The 25,151-nt window shown below is 37.6% G+C and overlaps 1 protein-coding gene across 1 annotated transcript in view; it reads right to left on the reverse strand.

Moving 5' to 3' along the window:
- The window catches only part of LOC135085789 (fatty acyl-CoA reductase wat-like), a 35,842-nt gene extending 14,826 nt beyond the window's left edge, over positions 1-21,016 (reverse strand). Inside the window, exons 1-2 of the mRNA XM_063980591.1 lie at positions 20,931-21,016; positions 1,863-2,055 (exon numbers count right to left, since the gene is read on the reverse strand). Coding sequence (XP_063836661.1) covers positions 1,863-2,053 — 191 coding nt within the window. The 5' untranslated portion in view covers positions 2,054-2,055; positions 20,931-21,016. The remainder of the gene's footprint in view (positions 1-1,862; positions 2,056-20,930) is intronic.
- Positions 21,017-25,151: the final 4,135 nt, after the last annotated feature.

A 25,151-nucleotide genomic window follows, 5' to 3' on the forward strand; every position in this document is an offset into this window, starting at 1 on the left:
AAGAGTTTTAAACAACGCTAGTTTTGGTGGCACAACCACCAAGATGGCAACACTGAAGTATTTGGCCCACACTCCCCACGCTAGCCAGGCGGGTTGAAGAAGCCTCATGTTCGCATATTTGTCCCTCAGTCACCTACGAAATCCACGGAAAAAGTCCTATGTTATACTCGTAATTGCAACAACAATAGTAATAATGAGGCAAGATACTTAGCTAGTTCGTCTGTGGTTTAACCCTTAATTACTCGCATAAAGAATCTTACATAACTGCTCGCATGGGGTCACAGATGACCCCAAATTGTGTGAGTAGTTTTTAATACATACTGAAATTTATAAGTAAATGAAACTACATTATTATAAAAATGCTTTATTTATTCTTTAAGATCTATAAGTAATAACATGGATTTCTTACTAATTATACAAAAACAAGCTAAATTAAAATAATTGTCAATAATTAACAATTTGTACTTAGGTATACTGAGATCATAGGTAATACTAGTATTTTTTAGGAACTCTCCGAATCATTCTTGTTACACTGTTGACAGTATATTTCAGAGTGATCATTGCACACAAATCTTGTACATTTCTGGCATTTTCGATTCACTTGATTGTGCGGAGGATTGCTCGATCTCATTAGCGCTATCATGATCACTTTTTGTTATTTCATCTAACTCTGGCTCAAAACTCAACTCTCCAACTTCTTCTTCATCAGAAACATCTTCCAACCATTGCACAATTTGCAATTTTTTCCTATCTCTACTAACTCTGAAAAAAAAAGACAAAGTAGTAGTAAAACTGAATTTATCAATATTTTTATTGTTTAGAGCTGTAAAAACACATTTATAACAAACATTTATTCACTAAATATACAATAAGACAAATATTATTCATAATACACAAAATAAATACATAAAACAAAAAACTTACCTCTTCCAAAAAAGTTACGTAATTACTCGCATGGGGTCACCACTCAAGAGCGCAGCGACGCATCCTTCCACTCCCGTGAATTAGTCGCTATCAAAATACAAACTAAGACGTGTTTTATGAAGCTACCGGGGGCGCGGAGGAAATCGGGCCGCGCCAATTGCTTCATTTTTGAATCCGAAAATGCTTTGACCCCATGCGAGTAATTAAGGGTTAAAATTCCGGTTAAAGCTCGCTTTCACCTTTGCCTTGGCTTCTTTCCATCAGGTGAGATGCAGACCAAAAGCTACCCCGTTATGGTTAAAAAACTAGTTTCTAAATCATCATCATCATCAGGTCATTTAGTCTCCACTGCAGGAGCACGACCCTCTAATTTACCAGAGGCAAGAGGATTTGTCCTACACTCCCCACGCTGGCCAGACGGGTTGGGGAGGCCTGATGTTCGCATGTTTGTCCCTTAGTAGTCTTTTCAACCGACTTCAAAAAAGGAGGAGGTTCTCAATTCGACCTGTATGTTTTTTTTTTCTATGTTTGTTACGCGATAACTCCGCCAATTATGAACCGATTTGAACAAATCTTTTTTCGGCGTATAGGTAATACCTCAAGGGTGGTCCCATTTAAATTTAATAATAGAAAACACAACCCCCAAGGGTGGAAAATTGGGGATGAACTTTTTTATACGCAATATCTCCGCCGATTATGAACCAATTTGAACGATTATATTTTTGTTGAATAGGTATTATCAAAAGGGTGGTTTCATGCGAATTTGAAGAAAATATTTCACCCCCAAGGGCAGAACTTTTTTTTAATTTTAGTTTTTTTTTGTGTTCACGCATTTGAAGTCGGTTTTATTTTTTTAAAAAGTTATTCGCTACTATCTTTCTCGAACTATAAATCCAGGTAATTTCAGATGGGTTCCGAACTAAATCATAAAAACTTACCTCAACAATTTCTCCGAAAGCAGCTTTCCAAGAAATCCTGTGCCTCCAGTCAAGAAGACAGAAGATCCTGCGAACATTTTCTGGATCTGAGACTCTCCCATGGATTCCTTCTCTTCCACCATGTCCATGTATGTAATATCTCCCCCCTCCTTTGGATTTAGTAACTCCACGTTGGGAATGTCATACGTCATTTCTGGAAAAAAATAGAACTTATTAAAAAAACTCATTTATGGAATTTGAATTGGAATTTCAGGCACATGAGCCCATAGAGAGATAGAGAGATATCCACTATATCTGGTCGGTCTGGAGCACGAAGAATTTTGTCCAATGACCCCAAGCTACCCATCCTTATCGCTCGCGCGTAATTATGTTGCTATCGCACTCGCACACTCACTGCGGGTGCCAGTCGCACAATCGCGACAGCAATATAAATAAATAAATAAATAAATAATGCATGTTTGTTAAGCTTAAGTGAAGCAGCAAATCGAACGCACAGTGTTGAATAGAGCTCTGTGATTGGTTCGTGTGTCACCCTGTGCGTCCACGCACATTGTGAGACCTCATAGTAATATTTGTGAATACGGGCGTCAGTGTCGCTTTAGAAATTCACACACACAAAGTAATCAAAATGTGCTCATAATCCACTGCGGTATCAGTACTCAACGTTCTAATAATCTTTAGTACTACGCAAGCAATGTAAACTGTTTACATTATGACGTCGCTGCTGTCATCATTTCACGAGCAATTGTTCTGTTTTTGGGCATATTGCTGCGACACCGGCCACGCCCCCTTGTCACATCTCCCTTTAGTTTCTGTGATCTGTGAGCCCTAAGTTTGACAATTCTGCGTACTATGTCAGTTCTTTGGATCTCCTATAGATCTCATTTCATAGCAAAGTGGTTCCAAATAAGTTCCAATCAATCATGCGGTATCAAGATGGCCAATTTAAATTATCAAGCCACAGTAATGTACTATGTAAGTCATTCTAGATATTGCATTGAATTAGTTTCCTAATATTATGCAATTTCTGTTGTAACTCGGCTAGATCTGCTCTAGTATCATTACATATTATTTTATACCACATCCATTACTAATAACATAAAATATGAGAGTGTAACTGTCTGTCTGTTACATTTAGCACCTTAAAATACACTGAATCAGTTTAAACGAATTTAGGTTAAGAGATAATAAAACAGACTAATGCACGCATCACTATTTCAAAAACCGGGATAAAAACTATCCTACGTTTTTCTCCTTAACAATTAGTTATTTATTTGGAAAGGTACACCAATATTTAAATCTAAATCTTCCTCATAAATCACTCTTAAATCTATTCTATTAGCGAAACCCACATGAAAATCTGTTCAGGTAGTGGTGATAAGCTAACGGGACTATTCCCACTTCTCGTTCCCACCGCTGCAACTCCTGTGTAGCCAGGATCTACAGCTTGACCGCCAATAACCCAACCAGTGAAGGTCAAGTTTGTCCCGGGGGAAAGTTAAACTGTCATTGGACCCGCAACGAAATTAATTAGAAGAACATAGGAGGAGTTGTTTGTGGTGGACTTTGTTTTATAATATTAGTAAGACTCCAAGACTTTAAACCTAGCAATATTATTAACCACGAAAATGACTAACTAAACAAGTAACTTGTAACCAAAACTAGTTATTCAACTCATTTTAACGTTAATAATACCTGCTCTACGCCAAATAATATCTGTGTCAAGCGAAAATTTGAGGAAAAGTTGTCGGTTTAAGTAGTTCAATGCTTCTTTCTGTATTTAGGTAAAACGAGGTAAGGTCTGTCTTACGTCCGTATTCACAAACATTACTATGAGGTCTCACAGAGCGCGTGGACGCACAGGGTGACGACACACATTCACAGAGCTCTATTCAACGCTATGCGTTCGATTTGCTGCTTGACATGTAAGCATAGTTTACCAGAGGCAAATGGAGGATTTGACCTACACTTCTTATCTTAGCCAGATGGGTTGTAAGGCCTGTTATTTTTGTTCCTTAGTCGCTTATGACTTTTAAAGAAATAGATTTTTTATAGATGATGGTCCCATACAATCTTTTGTTGTAAGTAGGTATTTGACCACTAGAATATCCCTTTTTCAGATCAGTCGAGGTGTTTTCATGTTCGTTCGTTCGTTTCAGCCGAATGACGTCCACTGCTGGGCAAAGGCCGCCTCCAAGGTTTTCCACAATGAACGGTCCTGCGCTGCCCGAATCCAGGCTCTTCACGCGACCTTCCCAGATCGTCGGTCCACCTAATAGGAGGCCTGCCCACGCTACGTCTTCCAGCCCGTGGTCGCCACTCGAGAACTTTTCTGCCCCAACGGCCATCGTCTCTACGAGCTATGTGCCCCGCCCACTGCCACTTGATTTTAGCGATTCTGCGGGCTATGTCGGTCACTTTGGTTCTCCTGCGGATCTCCTCCTTTCTGATTCGATCACGCAGGGAAACTCCGAGCATAGCCCGCTCCATCGCCCTTTGGGTTTTCATGTATCTTCACTTTTCTTGCTTTCTCTTAGAATCAAACCCAAGCTAAGTAGAGACTTTCGTGGTTAAAACCACGCCATAACCGCAGAGAGCTGATCTCCCCTGCCCTTTTGTCCCTAATTCCCTATGTCTGAGAGTCCTCCACCTGGACATGAGCTCCCCTGGCTTACCTGGAAGTCTTTAAATAGACTTCGGACGCAGGTTGGCCGTAGTAACAGAGTAAATACAAATGAGTAGGTCATCTTCATAGAAACGCCCGAGCGCGGTTTGTTACTCATTTGTATTTACTCTGGTAGTAAGGACAATCTGTTCGGGTGGGGATTCTTGGATGGCTCAAACTTGGAGTGCAAATGCGGTTTTGTTCCCCAGTCGACGAAGCGCATGATGTCGTGCCCTGCTTGCCCAAACAACTGCACGCAGGAAGATTTAATTATTGCTACTGACAACGCCACTCTTGTAGAAGAGTTTTTGGCTGACACTGTGTAGGTTTGTTGTCGACAAGATTGAAGCTTTGACTACTAGATTACATAGGTAGGTACAAGTCTACGAAACAAGTTGTGTAACACGTGACGATTATCATACTAGTTTGGAATATTGGTTATAAATTATGCTGAGGATCCACTTCGCAATAGTGTGTGGTGCTACGGCGGGACCAGTTTCTTAATATTAATATCAACAGCGGATATCATTAATTTACATTTTTTATACTAAGCTAGGTTTTGCCCGCGGCTTCGCCCGCGTGAAATTTTGCCTCATCACAGAAAAACATAATCGCGCGCGTCCCTTTTTCAAAAACCGGGATAAAAACTATCCCTAATGTCCTTTTCCGGAAGTGGAAACTATCTTATGCTATTATCAAAATCGGTTCAGTGGTTTAGGCGTGAAAGCAACACAGACAGCAGAGTTTCGTTTACCTATGCAAGCAAAAGACGAGTTTTTAAAATAATTTGTCTATAATTTAGTAACTAATTGGTTTTTTACTACTTAGCTATAAGATTCCCTAGAAGTGTAAATAATTTCAAAACACTTCCTCAGTCAAATTTATTTTTTTACATAATAAAACAAAGTTTAAAATCCATCTATGAAATGATACTCAGATAAGTGAACGTGCTGTCTGTACAGTCAGCTTCAAATAGTTCGTGACACCCAAAGTAGCCAAAAAGTTCACAAGTCACAACACGTCTTTGTAACAATTTTAATAAAATAAATTAAAAAACCTTGGGGGAGGCCTTTGTCCAACAGTGGACGTCATTTGGCTGAAACGAACGAAATTAAAAAAAAAAATTTTTCAGACAAAGCAGTTCATATTTTGGTTTGGTGATCAAATTAGTAGAGTTAGTAACAATGTTTTTAGAAATATGTTAGTAGTACAGCATGGGTTTGACAAACTATTAATTACTAGCTGACCCGGCGAACTTTGTTCCGCCTTAATGGCAATAAATAAGCAGACTTTTTTTTTTAATTTCGAATGGGATAAAAAGTATCCTATGTCCTTCTCCTGGCTCTAAACTACCTCCCTGACAATTTTCAGCTAAATCGGTTCAGCCGTTCTTGAGTTATAAGTGGTGTAACTAACACGACTTTCTTTTATATATATACTAGCTGACCCGGCGAACTTTGTTCCGCCTTAATGGCAATAAATAAGCAGACTTTTTTTATTTCGAACGGGATAAAAAGTATCCTATGTCCTTCTCCTGGCTCTAAACTACCTCCCTGACAATTTTTAGCTAAATCGGTTCACCCGTTCTTGAGTTATAAGTGGAGTAACTAACACGACTTTCTTTTATATAATTATATAGATAGATATTGACTCTTTTAATATGGACGTTTTATTGCTTTACATGCCTAATGTGTAAGTCAACAAAGCGACCATAAATGGCTGAGTCAGGCCTTACAGCAATCATTTCCAGGATTCCATTCCCACTTGTCCTCAGTCTTTGTAACACAGACACAGTAAATTAATAAGGTTGTGTTGGCAACATTATGGCCACTTTAGGTAGGTGTCACGAACTACACTCAACATCAAATAAACCGCACCTTCCGCGACGCGAACTTTAAAGATTTTCTTCTGACACAATTATGGTACCCCAACAATATTGGTGTTATTTGAAAGCCCAATAAATATCCTTAAAGAAAAATACATTTCATTTCTAAATAAATGATTAACATACACCATAAATGTGACTTGAAAATAGACCTCACTTTGGGCTCACCTCTGGGATCAATTAGACCAATTTTTATGGTTATAAAACCAAATAAAGATCTCACGTGTCCTCTTTAACAGATGGATAGCGATTAATCCCAACTTAACAGTTTTATAGTCATAAAAAATGGCTATAGCGTAAGTACCTATTTTTTGAAGAAGTGACTCTGGATCCTTGTAAAGACACATTTTTGGGGTAAAAACCTTTCCTTTAATGAAATGAAGTTTAAAACTAGGCTTTCAAATGGTACCAACGTTGGTGGGAAGTGGGGATGCATACGTTTAATAAGTGCTTGTCGCGGGAGGTGCGATTTATTTGATGCCGAGTGTATTTGACTCTGACTGTATCAAAATCCTCTTATAACATTAAACATTTAAAGCCTACAAGATCCTAAAATTACCATAAACTCACGTTTTACGTACGTACTATGAGATTTGCATTCATAACTGGTTGGATTCACGTGAACAGTCCCAAGCTAACATTTTAAAGTTTGTACAAATATTTATCAGTAAGAATGGTTACGTCATTGGACCCTTGAGCTTGTGTTTCGATCGCAGATTTCGCAGGATAAAATTTTTATCTATCATAGAAAATCTTTAACGTCACTCGATAACAAATCTTATCTTGATTGAAACCTTCGATCAACAATACCAACTAAATATCAGCTCAGTGTAAAAATTACGTTTCAGGAAATAAGAGCGCACTTGAGAAGTGACTTCTTATCATTTAATTAGATGGGAATTTTAAAGACTATAAATTACATTAAATTGATGCCAGACGAAAAAAGATATTAATTTATTTCCCAAGACGTATTTTTTACGCTAACGCGAGTTGGTATTGTTGATCGAAGATTTAAATGCATGAATAATGAGAAAAAAGAGAGAAATTGCAGAATCCAAACACAAACTTTAGATGCTTTTTCACCCCTTTAAGAGTTTAATTTTCTTATTAAAATTATCATAATAGTTAGTTAACATGTTGATAGTAAACAAAATGAAACAGATCGTGAGCAGGTACTTAAAGTAGAGTTTGTTCACATATTTATTTATTTGATCACCAACAAAAATGAAAATGAAAACAAAAGAAAAATGCGTTATAAATTTCATAGTACATTAATATGTATCTAATAATCCATAATTTCTCTATCCTTTTATTCGTTATCTTGGTACCAAATAACCGTTTTTTCTTTCTTTCAAACATTGCCAAAAAATTCACACGATTTTATTTCTCTTATTAATCCCCAACAAGTTTCGTGCCATTAAATCTTGAACCATAAACTTCATCCTTATTAATGTTGACATTAAACTGTTCCCAACATACAGGGTGGAAACGATAAGTGATCTCACTCGATTATTTCTAAACTATACAAGATATCGAAAAACTGGTTACTGATCCTGAAAGTGCTTTATGAGCTCATGAGAATGAGAATAAACTGGATCTATCTGAAAATTCTATGTTTTCACTTAACAAAGGAAAGCATTTAACAGAGACTGACAAAGGTGACTGATGCCCGTTTTCACCATCAATCCCTAATTTTTAAGTGACCCCTATGAAAACAAACCTGTTATGTGTTACCATAGGGGTCACTTAAAAATTAGGGATTGATGGTGAAACGGGCATGAGTTTCTTTCGCCACTTCTTCTCAGCACCAGCCCATAAATGTTGTCCTGAAGTGGTGGTAGGGCAAGCTATATTTGGGCCGTCTATAATAAGCGCCTTGGAAAGGGCCTATCGTTCGTTTCAGCCGAAAGAAGTCCACTGCTGGACAAAGGCCTCCCCCAAGGATTTCTACGAAGACCGATCCTGCGCCGCTCGTATCCAGGCACCTCCAACGAACTTCACCAGATCGTCGGTCCACCTAGTGGGAGGCCTGCCCACACTACATCTACGTCTATGTACTGAATAAACTATTTGGTTTGGTAACGTTTCTACCCTGTATAATTGTAGTCAAGTTTATGAATGTCTGCTGAGTGAGAATAGAGTTTTTTATATATCCATAATCATTAAAAGGTTGATTGGAGTTCAATGACAGTAATTGAGTTAATGTGAAAGATATTCTGGTAATTTATTTCTTCTTTTAGTGAGTAAACAAGGCTAGTTTGTTTCGTGACTTTTCTCGAGTGATTTTCAGTTTGGAAGGAACAAAGCGAAAATTTATACTTACTTAAACTGTAGAGTCATGTAGGGTTACATAAATTATCATTATTATTGATACATAATTCAAGACGAATCATAATAGTTAAATAAAAAATAAGGTCGGTGAAGATGGATGAGTGAATTTTTGTTAAACCACCGAACCTATTTAGATGAAATTTGGTATGAAAGTAGCGAGACACAGGAACAAATATATTTTATGATCCCAATTTTTGTCTGGTTTTTGTAAAAGAGACACGAAACAGAGTGACGAATTCATACGAGAGAAGACGCAGACAAAAAAGCTAGTTTGTATCTATAAGTAAAGTAAAGTAAACAACGCTAAGTAAAAGGTTTAATGAAGGCTGCTGACAACGCCACTCTTGTGGCGGAGTTTTGGGCTGACACTGTGTAGGTTTGTTGTCGACACGACAAGAAGAAGGATAAGTAAAGTCACCCTAAGTTTATGTACTAATTTAAAAAAATGATAATTAATAAATGATTAACACACAAAGACTTGTAACAGTTGTAGTACTTGTATGGTCATTTTACAAACAAACAATCATTTTCACTTGCATATACATATAGGGTAATTTTGTAATCAGTGTATTTTTTTTAATTACTTAGCTCTATAGAACAATTTCAAGTCTAGCAGTGGACTGTAAAGGGTTGTTGATGATCATAGATCAATTTATTAATACTACAACTTTATCTTAATTATTTTTAATGCCTATGTTATCTTAATTTTTAATGGTTTTAATGCATGCTCATTTTCGCGTACCATTGTCTTAACTCGAAAGCTCTGTATTTAATTGTGTGTATAACTACATAAGAATTTATCTATGAACGAAGCAAATTATCCACGTGTGCCAATTTTGGAGCGGATAAAAATAATTAATTAAGAAAAAAATACATTGTTTTCTTACGTTAATCGATTAAGTTAATGATTGAGTCGCTCCTATTTTGGATACTGATTGCAAAGTCACCCTGTATGTAAGATGGCTAAGGCCAAGGTTGCAGAGAAATGCAAAGATTTTACACCTGTTTCGTTTTGAGGCCACGGCCCTGCTCTTTAGCATTAATATTAACAAAAAGTTTAATTAATAAACATTTTATTGCAAACTGAGATCTTCTTTTTGAAACAAAAGCAGTTTACAAAATATTTTTATTAAGATTGTATCAAACTATAATACTATGTAAAAATAAATCGTTCTAAGAACCTACATTCAAATTTTTTACGACATATTTTGACAGCATTTTATGCAGATATTTTAGCATAATTATGTTTTAAATCTAAATGCGAATACCTGACTCTGCCTGTCTTACATTTTCACGATTAAACAGCTGATCAGATTTAGATGAATTTATCACGGATATAAATCCTGGAATCAAAATTAGCACAGTTTTCATCCAGATCATCCTTTAAGTAGGGTAAAAAGGATGCGGAATTTTTTTATAGGGATAGTTATTTAATTTTTAGCGTTAAGAGTTGCATCTCAGGCTGACAGAACTGCCTAAGGCGGGAATTGAGAATTGAACTCTTCAATTGGGAAGAGTATACTACGCTCGAAAAACTATTTTATAAGAAAATCTCGCGGTCTAAGCCGCGGGCAAACAATAATTATTTTTTAACAATTTTATCGCTCGTTATTATAATTTTAAGACTGCACCCGCCAGCATAACACACACGATATAGTGTGACGGCCGTATTCACAAACATTTCTATGAGGCCTCACGGGAGTACTGGACGCACAGGGTGACACACGAACCAATCAGAGCTCTATTCAACGCTGTGCGATCGATTTGCTGCTTCACTTAAGCAAGCATCGTTTGTGATAGAGAGGATTAACAAAGTAGATGATGAAATGTTACAGAAATAGTCAAATAATTAGAAAGTTGTTTTGCTTTTTGGAACATAGAAAGCAAGAATCCGAATCAAAATTTGTTTCTGGGGCGCAGCTTATGCCAATTAGTAGTGACTGAGTTTCTAGTGCTGCTTCTTCTCAGCACTGGCCTAACTTGGAACTCCTCCGAATAATTTCGTTGCGGGTCCAATGACAGTTTAACTTTCCCCGGGACAAACCTGCCTTCACTGGTTGGGTTATTGGCGGTCAAGCTGTAGATCCTGGCTACACAGAGTTGCAGCGGTGGGAACAAGAGGTGGGAGCCTCGTTGAACTCCGCACGCAAAACAACTCCCGCTTTTTTTGACAAAGCAATTTTAAGTTACTTGTTTGGTAACAATTTTATTACCTACCATGCGACAGTTGCTCTTTGATCTACGAAGGCCGCAAAATAGAGATATAGAGTAAGTTCACTATTAAAGATCATCATTATGTAGTCTCTGAAGCACGACCTTCTCTAATTTACCAGAGGCAAATGGAGGATTTGTCCTACACTTCCCACGCTGGCCAGACGGGCTGGGGAGGCCTGATGTTCGCATATTAATTTGTCCCTTAGTCGCTTAAAACGTCCACGGGAAGAGTGGGAGTGATCCAATTCATTACGGGACTATTCCCACCTCTCGTTCCCACCGCTGCAACTCCTGTGTAGCCAGGATCTACAACTTGACCGCCAATAACTCAACCAGTGGAAGTTAAGTCCCGGGGGAAGTAATGTAATGCTGGACTGAGGTAATAATTATATTCTAAAATTTTAGTTATTGTATGTGAAGCTACTACAACTAATTTAGATTGTGCGTTTACAAAGTAAGCAGGTGTTCGAGGTCAAAAACAAGTTTGAAGTTGGCAAAATTCCGTACAATAATTTGAATGTAAATCTATCTAGTTTCAAAAACGAGTTCTAAACTAAATAATTCATAATAATTTAATCTGTTGTTTCTACTTTCCCCCTTCTCGAGTTTTGTTAAAAAATGAAAGGTGCCTTGGCCATCATCACGCGTACGAAGTCGCGGGCGGCCGCTAGTCGACTATTAATTTAATGATTTGAAAGTGTCTCAAAAGGAATAGAATAGCATCATTCTCACTCTACTCAATGTCGTAAGCGACTGGGACATGCGAACATCAGGCCTCCGCAACCCGTCTGTTAGTCAAAAGTTGTGACGTCACTTCTTTGACCCATCTACTATATAAAAATAAGTCGGGTTTTCCTCCCTGACGCTATAACTCCAGAACGCACGAACCGATTTCCACGGTTTTGCATTCGTTGGAAAGGTCTCGGGCTCCGTGAGGTTTATAGCAAAGAAAATTCGGGAAAAGGGGGTAAAACAGGATCCACGCGTACGAAGTCGCGGGCGGCCGCTAGTCGACTATTAATTTAATGATTTGAAAGTGTCTCAAAAGGAATAGAATAGCATCATTCTCACTCTACTCAATGTCGTAAGCGACTGGGACATGCGAACATCAGGCCTCCGCAACCCGTCTGGCCAGCGTGGGGAGTGTAGGACAAATCCTCCATTTGCTGGTAAATTAGAAGGGCCGTGCTCCTGCAGTGGAGACTAAAATGATCTGATGACAGTCACTCAATCACAGTTTAACTTTCCCGGGACAAACTTGGCCTTCACTGGTTGGGTTATTGGCGGTTAAGCTGTAGATCCTGGCTACACAGGAGTTGCAGCGGTAGGAACAAAGATGGGAAAAGTCCTAACACATAGGTAGGTACATCGTATCGCTCTCGCGACGGCTATGTACTACAAGTTTTACATACAAATAAAGGATTAATTTTGTAACAAGCACTGTTAAATTAATGTCGTAACATACGTATACATTAATTAATACAATGTAATTAGCAAACGTTGTTACATGGAAATAGTTATTTACGCGTTACTTTGACCTTAATTATAAGTACTTAGTTAAACAAATTAAGTGTTTAGCGGAATATAAACTTTTTTTTTACTTTTTAATGGAAAAAAAAGTTTTTTCAGGACTAATCAATCAATTGGGCAAAATGAAAAGCTATAATTTCATTGCACATTTGATATGATGAGAGAAACTCGTAAATAATGGAAATATTATACAACTATGATGAATTTGTCCTACACTCCCCACGCTGGCCAGACGGGTTGGGGAGGCCTGATGTTCGCATATTTGTCCCTTAGTCGCTTACGACATCCACGGGAAGAGTGGACTGGTCCTACCCATTCTGCTCTGTCTTATTAGATTTTTTTTTAAATGGCATATTTATAGCGTCCCATTGGCACCCTTGAGCTTGATTACGGAACCCGAACTCCGAACAAAACAGAACATTTATTTAACTTTTTATGGCATTTTAAACACACACAGAAGCTTAGGTACAACATAAAGAAGAACAGACGTCATAACATTTATTATTTTTGCAAACAGTAAAGTTTTAAGAAAAACTGGTTTGACGACGTCAAAAAATATAAAAAATACCATTAACCTGATGGCATATCAAGAGTGACATTGTGCAAATGTGGTGCTTATGACACTTGGAGTAAAGACTTTCTTGGCCAGACTTGTCGATATTTTTTAATTACCCGACCGCGCTAGAAGAGGTTATGTTTTGGAGCATCTGGTTGTAGGCCTGATTCGACCATACTTTTATCCGAGAATAACTCCTGTAGGCCTAAGATGCGCGCCGTGATAGGCGGTTATCACGCCATTTTATCGATTTTGCCCATACAAATTGACGTCGATAAAAGTTATCACGGCGCGTATCTTAGGCCTACTGGTATAACTGGCACATTGACAGTTTCAGTATGGACAATATGTCAAAACTGACGATTTATTCTGAGATTAAAATTATTTACCTACTCTTGTTTGGTCGAATCCACCTTTAGTCGCTTACGACCATCCACAGAAAGAGTGGCAGTGAATCTATTCTATTCTGCCGAAACTACGCGCCTAAAGACTTTTAATTTACAAGAAACCAAATATTAACGTGTTTATGTACTAAATCATTTTCTCATATCTATAGGTAGGAACTGAGAAAAACCAGTATAACCCGTTTACTGTTTTCTATTCATAATGTAAGCACATAAACAACAAAATATAGAATTCCAAGGAAAACGTAATAAGTAGTTCTATGAATGAACTCATAAGAGTACGTGGTTAAAATATGTAGGTACAAAGTGGTTAAGAATATGTAAGTAAAAATCATGTCGGTTAAAGCAAAATATTTAGGTAAGTAGTTATAAACTAAAACTTTATTGCACATAATAATATCAGTGCAAAAGGCGGAGTTAATGCCATGGCATTATCTTCCAGTCTACCTTTGAGCCAATCAGAAAATTACTAGTTTACTTGTACGCAATTTTGTAAATAAACTGATTTAATAGCGTGTATTGGGGCAGGCCTAAGTCCAGCAGTGGACTATAATTATGCTGACAATGGTATTGGTTGAAAAAGACTGAAAACTCCCTCTCGATGGACTGACGATCTGGTGAAAGTCACAGGAAGCACCTGGATGCGAGCAGCGTAGGACCGGTCTTTGTGAAAATCCTTGGGGGAGGCCTTTGTCCAGCAGTGGACGGCATTTGGTTCAAACGACCGAACTATTTTTTTTGTAATTCCAACATGGTTTAAATATCAATAATTTTGCCATCATTTCCTTAACAAATATTATTACATCTACGCACAATGCCCTTGATTTTTGACTACTTATTAAGACAGGTTTTGTCAATGGTAAACTATTGAATTGATTAACATTAATGAAATTGGAGCCACATGGCAACCGTTGTAAAATTATTAATAATGTTTTTAACCTCTAGAAAAAGAAGTTTTTTACCTAAGTTTCACATTTTTGTGTGCGTCTTATTTCAAAACGTGATACTATTTCGGACTTTTTAAGTTCGTTGGACAAGAAAGTAACATAATTTTTTATTTGAATAAAATACAAATGGATTTTGAGACAGTTTTTCTATTTTAAAGGTGTCTTTTATCATTATGTTCTGAACTGTGGTTCATAAAAATCATTAATCAGGCACTTATTATAAGTACCGCTTAAAAACTATGACAAAACGTTAAAACCTAACAATAAATTAATTATCGTTGCGTCGTGCAGTTTTTATTCTCTCTTAGGTGCTTACAGTTTCTAATAATCATCACTATCACTAATTAGATATTATAAAAGAAAGTCGCTTTTCTGTCTGTCTGTCCCCATGTATGCTCAGATCTTTAAAACTACGGCTGTTGATCAGTGAGATGTATGAAAGTGCGCACATTACACCGATTTGTTATCGGCCGATTCTTCATACAAATTAGAATCGGGCCCAACTATCGGCCAACTAAAAGCCGGTGGTCTGCGCCTAGACTAAATAAGCTTGCATCATAGACCATGGGTACCAAACCACAGTAAACATTACTTAAATAGGTACTTCTTGTCCTACACCTAACGTTAAGTACAATTTTTACCTGATATAAACCATATTTGGTCATTGTAGACAAAGTTAAGGTCAAAAGATTTGCGCAAGAAAACCTGAGGAACTAACATTGACCACGGTCAAAACTGTTGACCATGCGTACGCGCATAACAAACACGCACCTATGTCAATAGGAAGTAGGTTTAATTTAGGCTGAAGTGCGAGGCGGCAAGGAAATGTAGGAGGAAAACTCAAAATGGCGGGTTGTGACCAAAAATAATACGTTCCTTTACTTTTTCTGTGGCGGGAGGTGGCTGGATGCGAGCGGCCGCCGGACTGGTCTTTATGGAAATCCTTGGGGGAGGCCTTTGTCCAGCAGTGGACGTCTTTCGGCTGAAACGAACGAATGAACGAACTTTTTCTGTGTCACGAATTATTTGCTTTGATTATTCACTCATTTTGACATGTCCACACTAACTGGACGCGTCAACAAAATACTGCGTTAGTTTGTTTTGTAAACACTACGCAAATTAAGTAGTTGGATGACGTTCTTGTTTTTTATCGCCCGTCTCCCATATTCAATCCTTGTCCAAATCCGGATTTCAAATGTCCTTGAATCAGTTTGTTATTGTTTAAATAGTCTTATAAACAATATGAAAGTGTAAAAACATCGAAAACCCCAGATATTTTGACCAAATTCATTTTGAAAATATGAAAGTTGACGGACGGATTTGACGGAAATTATTACTTTTGTGACCTTTAAAACCGGGATAAAAAATACTTATTCTAAAAATGTATCCTATGTTTCACACTAATTAAGTAAATGTGAGTTTCTTGCGCTGCTTCTTCTCAGCACTGGCCCATGTATTGTCCCGAAGCAGTGGTAGGGTTAATATTGGGACGTGTAAACGTGCTCTTTAAAAGTCTATTGGCAAAAATAAATGAATTTTATGAATTTTTATAATTTTAATATCTTCATCAAAATCGGTGCAGAGTGGTTTGAAAAGTGGCATGAAAAGGTAGCAAACTGTCAAAAACCAGTGACAGGATTTTGTAGAGTGATTCATGAGGAAGGTTTACGCATACAAATTAGGTAGTAGTTTTTAATTCTGGTTCTAGAAAGGGGGACGTGATATTCTGTGACAGGAGACCAATTTTCACCGTGAGCAAAAGCTATTTTATCACTTACTTACAGTTAGTTAAAATTAGGTAGTTAATCTCTGCTATAATGTAACTGTCACGAGGCCCAGGTTGTGGTCAACAAACTACACTCATATCGTTTAGTATGATAAAACGCTGTCGTTCTTTACGTGCGCATTTTATTTTACGTGATTTGAAGTTGTTTTTTATGTGACGCAATTTGTTTACAACTTACGCCTGTATTCACAAACATTACTATGAGTTCTCACAGTGCGCGTGGACGCACAGGGTGACACACGAACCAATAACAGAGCTCTATTCAACGCTGTGCGTTCGATTTGCTGCTTCACTTAAGCAAGTATCGTTTTTGAATACGGGCGTTAGTCTCGCGCTCACAAGTGAGCACGTTTACAAAATGTATGAAAATTTTAGTTTTTGAAAGTTTCCCGCTAGGGGCGCTGTACAATCTGTCATACATTTAACGTCATTTTTTGACGCGCACTAGTGAGCGCGTTTGAAAAATAACTCACACTCAGCCCTCTGATGTTCGTATTGTCCCTTAGTCGCTTACGACATCCACGTGAAGAGTAGTGTTCTATTATGCTCTTTCCCCACGCTGGCCAGACGAGTCGGGGCGGCCATATTTGTCCCTTAGTCGCTTACGATATTTAGTAGGATTGGTCCTATCCTACTCAGCAGTCAGCAGGAACAACTTGACTAGTAATCTTTGCATTAACTGATAGTTTAATGTATTTACCCGATCAAATCCCGTTCAAATCGATAAGCCAATTAACTGACCTCGATCAATAATCAAGTTCGCCATTAGGGACCCACGTCACAACAAACGTGTTTTGCGACGCCACCATTTTTGGGCAGCAATAAATTTCAAAAACATGCTTTTGCCATAGTTGGTCGAAAAACATGTTTATTTGCCTTAGGTAGAGATGGCGTATATTTTAGTTTGACAAACTTTTAACACACACATATCCATTTAATATGAAAGTTTATAAGGATGTTTGGTGACGTTCCTTTACGTTAAAAATTCTGAACGGATTTTAATAAAACTGTACACCATATTAAATTGATATAATTTCTATGACAGACTCAAGTCGTGCGAAGGCGCAGGCAAAAGTTAGTATGTATTATCATAATGCGAAAGTAGGTAACTTTGTTTGTTACCTTTTTACATAATTTAGATTGGATTGGACCTGTAAATCATAATTACAATAATTTTTGGAAACCATTTTTGGAAAGGACACGAGCGCGTTTAGTCTTTTATAAACCGCGCTCAGAGGCTATATTTCGCAATCCAAATCAACATGTCCGACACTTAACAGTTGTCAACTACAGGAACTACACTTGTTAGCTAATTTCGAAGTATTTTCCTCATGATTAACTTAGTTGCAATTATGAAAAATTGTAGGAAATAGAATATACGGATCATGGTCATTATTTCCGTAAGGTGGCCCATTTGCGCCGAGCCTAACTATTGAGACACTTAAATTATCACCTTATGTAGGTAGACACTCTTAATTATACGATTATACTTGGATTTGTTATCTTAGACGTGTAGTTCCGGCAAGCCATAGGCATACTAGAATGCAACCACTCTTCCCATAGATTGTCGTAAGCGACTAACGACGGTATTCACAAACGATGCTTGCTTGAGTAAATCGAACGCACAACGTTGAATAGAGCTCTGTGATTGGTTCGTGTCACCCTGTGCGTCCACGCGCACTGTGAGACCTTATAGTAATGTTTGTGAATACGGGCGTAAGGGACAAATTAAGAGCATCAAGCCTCCCCAACCCGTCTGGCCAGCGTGGGGAGTGTAGGACAAATCTTCCATTTGCTGGTAAATTAGAGGGTCGTGTTCCTGCAGTGGAGACTGAATGACCTGATGATGATTTTGTATACCAAGATGTACATTTTTGTAGTATCCATCATAGTACAAGCTTTGATGAGTGCTGCTGACAACGCCACTCTTGTGGCGGAGTTTTGGGCTGACACTGTGTAGTAGGTTTTTTGTCGACACGAAAAGAAGAAGTACAAGCTTTACTTAGTTTGGGACTAGAGGCGCAGTGTAAAATGTCAAGGATAAAAAAAGTTATTTTGATTCAAAAACTAAACTGCTGAACCTATTTTAATAAAATGTTAAGGGTTCTTTAATAAAAAAAATATTTTTCAAACTTACGAATTCTGACATTCTGCAAAAAATCATTCTTTTGAATCGAGAGCCTTCTTTTTTGACGTCGGTTAAAAATCAGTCCAAACAACGTCTGCTTACTACGTTTTATTCTGTTTGCTTTAGAACTTATGTGCGAAGTTCTTCGCAGTAATATGTGAATTGATTTATTTACTTTTGTCATTACGTTATTGTCACCTCCTAAAATAATTTATTCTTAATTCTACAAAATAATCTTCTCGTAATTCATATCCTATTCATCATCATCATCATCATCATCATCATTTCAGCCATAGCACGTCCACTGCTGAACATAGGCCTCCCCCAATGACTTCCACATCGCCCGGTTGGTAGCGGCCTGCATCCAGCGCCTTCCTGCTACCTTTATCAAATTATCCTACTAATATTATAAATGCGTGTAAGGATGTAAGGTACTTGATACAAATAAGGCCTACGTTCTAATAAGGCCTATACATCAGAAAACACAGATAAATAAATCCTACCGGGATAATACTTCAAGGACACGTACTCATATGCCCTTTAACCCAGTAGAGAGCAAGAGCGTCCCGATCCACGATCCCAGCACCAATTGGCATGCGTTCTTCTAAGGTGGTGGGTGATTTCGTGCTCTCTTATAAAAATTCGGCGATTTCATCTTAAGTTTTTGGTAAAATGACGCTGTTTTAGATTAAGCTTTTCTTAGTGATCGTTTCTAAATATTTCTTACTATCTAATAATTACCTTAGTTTGTACTACTGGCTATAGATGCATTATTTGTAAATTTTTAAAGACAACGAGAGCAAGATATCTAATAAGGCCTAGGCCTTATTTCAGCATGGTAGGCCATATTAGATACGTATGTCAACACCTGATTACGGACAAATTAATTAAACTAAATGAGTCAAAGAGTAACAAAATATTTATTTAATAAGAATGTTACCAACAACACAGAAAAGAAAAAGAAAACAGTATCAAAAAACATAACAAAACCTGTAAAAAAACAAAAAAAATACAAAACCAATAAAAAAAAAGAAAAAAAAGCCGTATGTATAAATCTAAAGGAAAGGAGAATAAAAGCTGGTATTATCATGCCTGTCTCGAAGACAAAGTAGCAGATATGCGACCATAAAGGACTGCTTTAGGTGGTATCACAAAGATTGTGTAGGAGTTCGTAAAGATGATTCAGAAGCCTTTTTATGCCCTGGTTCTAACAAAAAAATATGTCTCATTTTGTTTACAAAAATTCAAGACTAAATGATGTTCCTAAACTGATTTATTTGAAAGGTTTTATGTGTAGGCCTTATTCGAACACGGTGTTTTAATAAGCCCTATGCAAAAAAATAATAATGTTTGTTTTTGATATTTTTTTTGACAATATATGTAAGGAATCATTAATTTGTTACTATGAATATTTAATTTTATCTATAATTTATGTATAATTCTTAATAAGTGGAATTTAAGTTTATCTAGAGATGTAGAGTATATTTCTGTTTACTTGGTATGTAAAATTTTGATAACGCAAACAAATCGACGTGTTTAATGTTATGAGACCGCATTTTGTTTAATACAATCACAATTTTAAGGTCTAGAGGCATTTCAATCATATAGGCCTTATTCCGTGTAGGTGATTTAATAAAGCCAAAATCAATGGTTTCGTAATTTGCTTATTTTGAATAGATTTAGTTAAAAATTGTGTTATTTTTTGTAATATTGCTAAAATTAAAGGATGGAAGAAGTTAATTAACCCTGATTTTGTTGATTAGCGTTAATATTTATTGAAATATAAGCATTTAAAGTTAGGTAGGCCTTATTTGTATCAAGTACCTACCTTATGTTTATTACTCTTCCAAGCAAAAACTACTGAACGGATTTAGATGAACATTGATTGTTTATTCATCAGAACAACGTTTATCTAGGGGGCTATAATTTTTAATGATCTGTGACAAATAATATTAATTATTTATTATTATTAATTTCTCGCGTGCAAAGCCGTGGGCAAAAGCTAGTGCTATTATAAACTCTAGGTACTTAAAATGCTTGATTTAAGTATGTTTTATTTTTAGATTTAAATAATTTGACCTATTTTAATAAAACTTTGTTAATTCTGTATTTTTTTTGTTATTTTTTTATTGTGAAAAATAATAAGTCCTAAATATTATAAAGCCGCGCAAGTTGACTGGTAGAAAAGACGCCCTTCATTTCCTTCTACTTATCTTCGGGATGAGAAATGCATAAACTAGAAGAGTGGGTTTAATCATACCTAATAAATTTTTAAGCTATAGGGAATAATCAGCAAAAAGTAATACCGTAATAATTATATGTAATATCAATATTTCTTCGATATATTTGCATGCTATTGTTGATGGCTGGATAGGTGATCATATTTTGTTATTTTCGACCTTCTGTACACCCTATTCAAAGACAAATAAATATTTCTATTTCTATTTCTATTTCTATTTCTAAAAATCATTTTGTAAAATTTCGCATTTTTTTAAATATTTTGACGTTAATCCTACATTTTAATATAATTAGAAAAAAATCCTTAATTGTGTGCCCTTTATCGAGACAGATGAAAATATTTTTTACGCATTAACCAAAAATATTAAACAAAAAAAAACTCACCGAAAATTTTTCACCAAGACTTTTTCCAGAAAACACACAATTTGCACACTGTCCACTACGTCCGGCCCACGACGCGAGCAAACCACAACTGCGCGAAGATTGGAAGTGTCGTAAGAATGAGCCTTGAGTGACCGCTGCACAGTGGATGCTATGCGACAGCTGACAGACTAAATTAATTAATTTTTTTTTTATTAATGAGTTTGCTATTGGTAATTTTTTATTGATGGGTAATGATTAATGACACTAAATTGCGATTAATTGATTAATCCATTTATTTGCACAATGTTCGATATCTTTCTGGAAAGTACCAAAACAAAGATTAATGAAAACATTAACCTGTACGTAATTACGTTTAATGATTTTAAACAGTTAAGTAATTTAGTAACGTTTGTTGTGTTGAACAAGCGTGAAACTTTGTATTAGTTAGGGCATTATAAGGGGGTCAATAATTATTTTTTGAAATCCAGTTATCTTTATCTATAAAAGCGAAAGGTCACTGATTTACTGACTCACTCATCACGAAATCTCAGAAACTACAAATGCTAGGAGTCTCAAATTTTGCATGGAGGTTCCTTTTAGAACGGTACTCACTAAGAAGGGATTTTGCAAAATTCAACCCCTAAGAGGGGTAAAACGGGATTCACACGTACGAAGTTGCGGGCGGCCGCTAGTTGAGAATAAGAATGAGTTATCGGCAAACATTAACTAAGTAGTTTTTTGGGGAAAGTTAAGTTTGTTGTGGGAAACTAAACTACCCTACGTAGTTTTTAATTAATTACCTCATTATGTAATAGATAAAAATATAGGTACACCTTTGGTAACTTTCACCTTGTGTTTTGATGTGTGGTTTTCCAAGAAGTTATAAAAATGGATGGATGGATGAAGGGAAGCGCTGGACGCAGGCTGCTACCAATCGATCAACGTGGAAAGCATTAGGGGAGGCCTATGTTCAGCAGTGGACGTCCTATGGCTGAAATGATGATGATGATGATGATATAAAAATGGCGTATAAGGTTTTCTTAAATAAATCTTGTAATAGCTACTCCCAGTTATCTTTCTTGGCTTCAACTTGGTTACCTATTCAAATCAAATCAAATTAATAGATTTGATTTTTACATAAGTAAATATGTGGGCGTGATAAAACAGTGGGCTTTAGCTTAACCTATTCAGGTATTCTCCAATAATTTCACTAGATCGTCGGTCCACCGAGTGAGAACACTGCCTACACCTAACACGTCTTCCAGTCTGCGGTCGCTTTTCTTGGTTTGAGCTAGACCTCTTTTCCAAGAATTTCCACAAGACCTTCTAGATCATCGGTCCACCGAGTGAGATCCCTGTCTAATTCTATACACCACGTCTTCATGTCCGTGGTAGCCATTTGAGAAAAAATATTATTAGTTAGACCTTCACTAGATCGTCGGTTCACCGAATGAGAACAAAGCCAACACCTAGTAGGTACAAGTCACCAAGAAAAATATTATTAGTCAGTTTATAGCATAGCTCCCACTGGACATCGAACCTGAAGGTGCATCCGCGGATGACGTCAAAGCCGTCAGCTCTACGCAAGCGCATCAAAAACGCCCAATTAATATAATGAGATATATCGTCATACTAATACTGCGTGCATTTGTGTATTAATTAAACTCATTATTTGAAAGGTTTGATCAAAATCAAATCAAAACCAAAATATTTCAAACTAGCTTTCCGCCCGAGGCTTCGCTCGCGTGGAATTTTTCGGTTTTTTATATAACCTATGACACTCAGCAATAATGTGGCTTTCTATTGGTGAACGAATTTCGTTTCGTTTAGGAGTTCCTATGGCCACCTTCCAGTCCCATCATCAGCCCAGCTTGATGGTACCATAACATTGTATTTTCATCTAATTTACATATAATTGCCAAGTTTCATGATGATACAAGAATTAAAAGTGCGTGTAATTCAGATTCTTAGAGTCCATTACATAGTTACATACACGACGACCTAATAAAAGCCTGTTAAAAAGTCAACATACTAGGTTTTGCTGATTGATTTCGTTGCGGGTCCAATGACAGTTTAACTTTCCCCCGGGACAAACTTGGCCTTCACTGGTTGGGTTATTGGCGGTCAAGCTGTAGATCCTGGCTACACAGGAGTTGCAGCGGGGGGAACGAGAGGTGGGAATAGTCTAAGATACTTACACCCGTATTCACAAACGATGCTTGCTTAAGTGAAGCAGCAAATCGTCACAGCGTTGAATAGAGCTCTGTGATTGGTTCGTGTGTGACCCTGTGCGTCCACGCGCACTGTGAGACCTCATAGTAATGTTTGTGAATACGGATGTTATCTCAACAGGATAGTTTGTAGGGAAAACTGAAAAATTCGTAATATTTTTTTGTAATTTCACTTCCGTAAAGTTGAGGAAAAATCTAGATAGGTAATTTTATTATCTTAATGTAGCAATATCTGGTTGATTCACATTAATTTCATTTCATAAAAACCCTCTAGGACATAATGTAACCTTGACCACTGTTTCTGACGCATTATAATTACATTCTTTTATTTTTCGTTCGTTTCGGCCAAATGACGTCCAGTCCATTGCTGGACAAAGGCCTCCCCCAAGGATTTCACCAACGATCACTGGTCCATTTATTGTCCTGAAGCAGTGGTAGGGTTAACACTGGGACGTGTAAGTGTTTTTAAAAGCCTACTTGCCTGATTTAATGAGTTTTATAATGAGAGTTTTTAAGTTTATTATGACCGATCCTGCGCTGCCCGCATCCAAGACCTTCACCAGATCGTCAGTCCATCTTAATTAAAAACTCAGGAACATGCCATTGTGCCATCACTTTCGCGGTAATCGCCATAAGATGCACCGCAAGTGAAAGTTTTCGCCATGGATAACAGGTTTCCGCAGTTAAATTACCATGGACGATGGTTGGATGTAAACAAATAATTAAGGCTGGGTTGCATCATCTTACTTTAGCTTTGACAAACGTCAAAAATCTGTCAAACTCCATACAAAAAACACCGGCTATCGTCAAAGTTACGGTCAAATTTAGGTGGTGCAACTCGGCCTAAGTAAGAGTTTGTTATATTTTCATACAACAGGGAAGCTCTTGGCCTGCATAGTTGGAAAGTGATGATCAGGCTGAAGGTGGAAGCGAGCTTCACCCGGAATGTTCAACCACAGGAACCGGATATCTTTTCTCCAAGTTCCAACTGCTGAAACACAACAATGCTGTTAACATTTTTCTTATGGCGACAGAGTTCGTAAGACGGTGGATACCGTGAAAATTAAGCCTAGCGTTGAATAGATCTCTGTCGCCCGTATTCACAAACATTACTATGAGGTCTCACAGTGCGCGTGGACGCACAGGGTGACACACGAACCTATCACAGAGCTCTATTCAACGCTATGCTTTCGATTTGCTGCTTCACTTAAGGAAGCGTTTGTGAATACTGGCGTGTCATTGGTTCGTGTGTGACCCTGTGCGTCCACGCGCACTGTGAGACCTCATAGTAATGTTTGTGAATACGGGTGTAATATTCTCATCAAAGGGTATTAACCCCAAACATCAAGTTATTCTGAGTCTAGAAATAGATTTATCTTTTGTAAAAAAAATACCTGTTTCTAAGTATTCTAGTTACGAAGCAACACGTCAGGCCCATTTATTATAGAACCACGGTTAAGTATAAAGTACTCAAGAGTCTAGAGTTCAAAAGTATTAAAAAGCGAATCGTATTTGCACACGAAGGGTTCCGTAGCGTCAAATTTTAGGGTTTCGTACTCAAAGGGTGATAGACAACGGGACCCTATAAAGCTCATAGCAGACTTATCAACTCGGAAAGGGATCAACACCGTATCGCCTTTCGCGAGCTGTCATAGCCTTTCGCGAGCTGTCATAGCCTTTCGCGCGCTGTCATAGCCTTTCGCGCGCTGTCATAGCCTTTCGCGCGCTGTCATAGCCTTTCGCGAGCTGTCATAGCCTTTCGCGCGCTGTCATAGCCTTTCGCGAGAGGCTATGATCAACATACGAGGCGAGGTGTGGTGTGGACGTGAGAATATCTCGAAGAGCTGATGGCCGCTGGGGCAGGAAAGTTCTTGAGTGGCGACCACGAGCCGGAAGACGTAGCGTGGGCAGGCCTCACACTAGGTGGACCGACGATCTGGTGAAGGTCGCGGGAGGTACCTGGATGCAAGCGGCGCAGGACCGGTCTTTGTGGAAATAATTGGGGAGGCCT

Source organism: Ostrinia nubilalis, chromosome 29 (genome assembly GCF_963855985.1).
Source record: "Ostrinia nubilalis chromosome 29, ilOstNubi1.1, whole genome shotgun sequence".
Classification (NCBI taxonomy): Eukaryota; Metazoa; Arthropoda; class Insecta; order Lepidoptera; family Crambidae; genus Ostrinia; species Ostrinia nubilalis.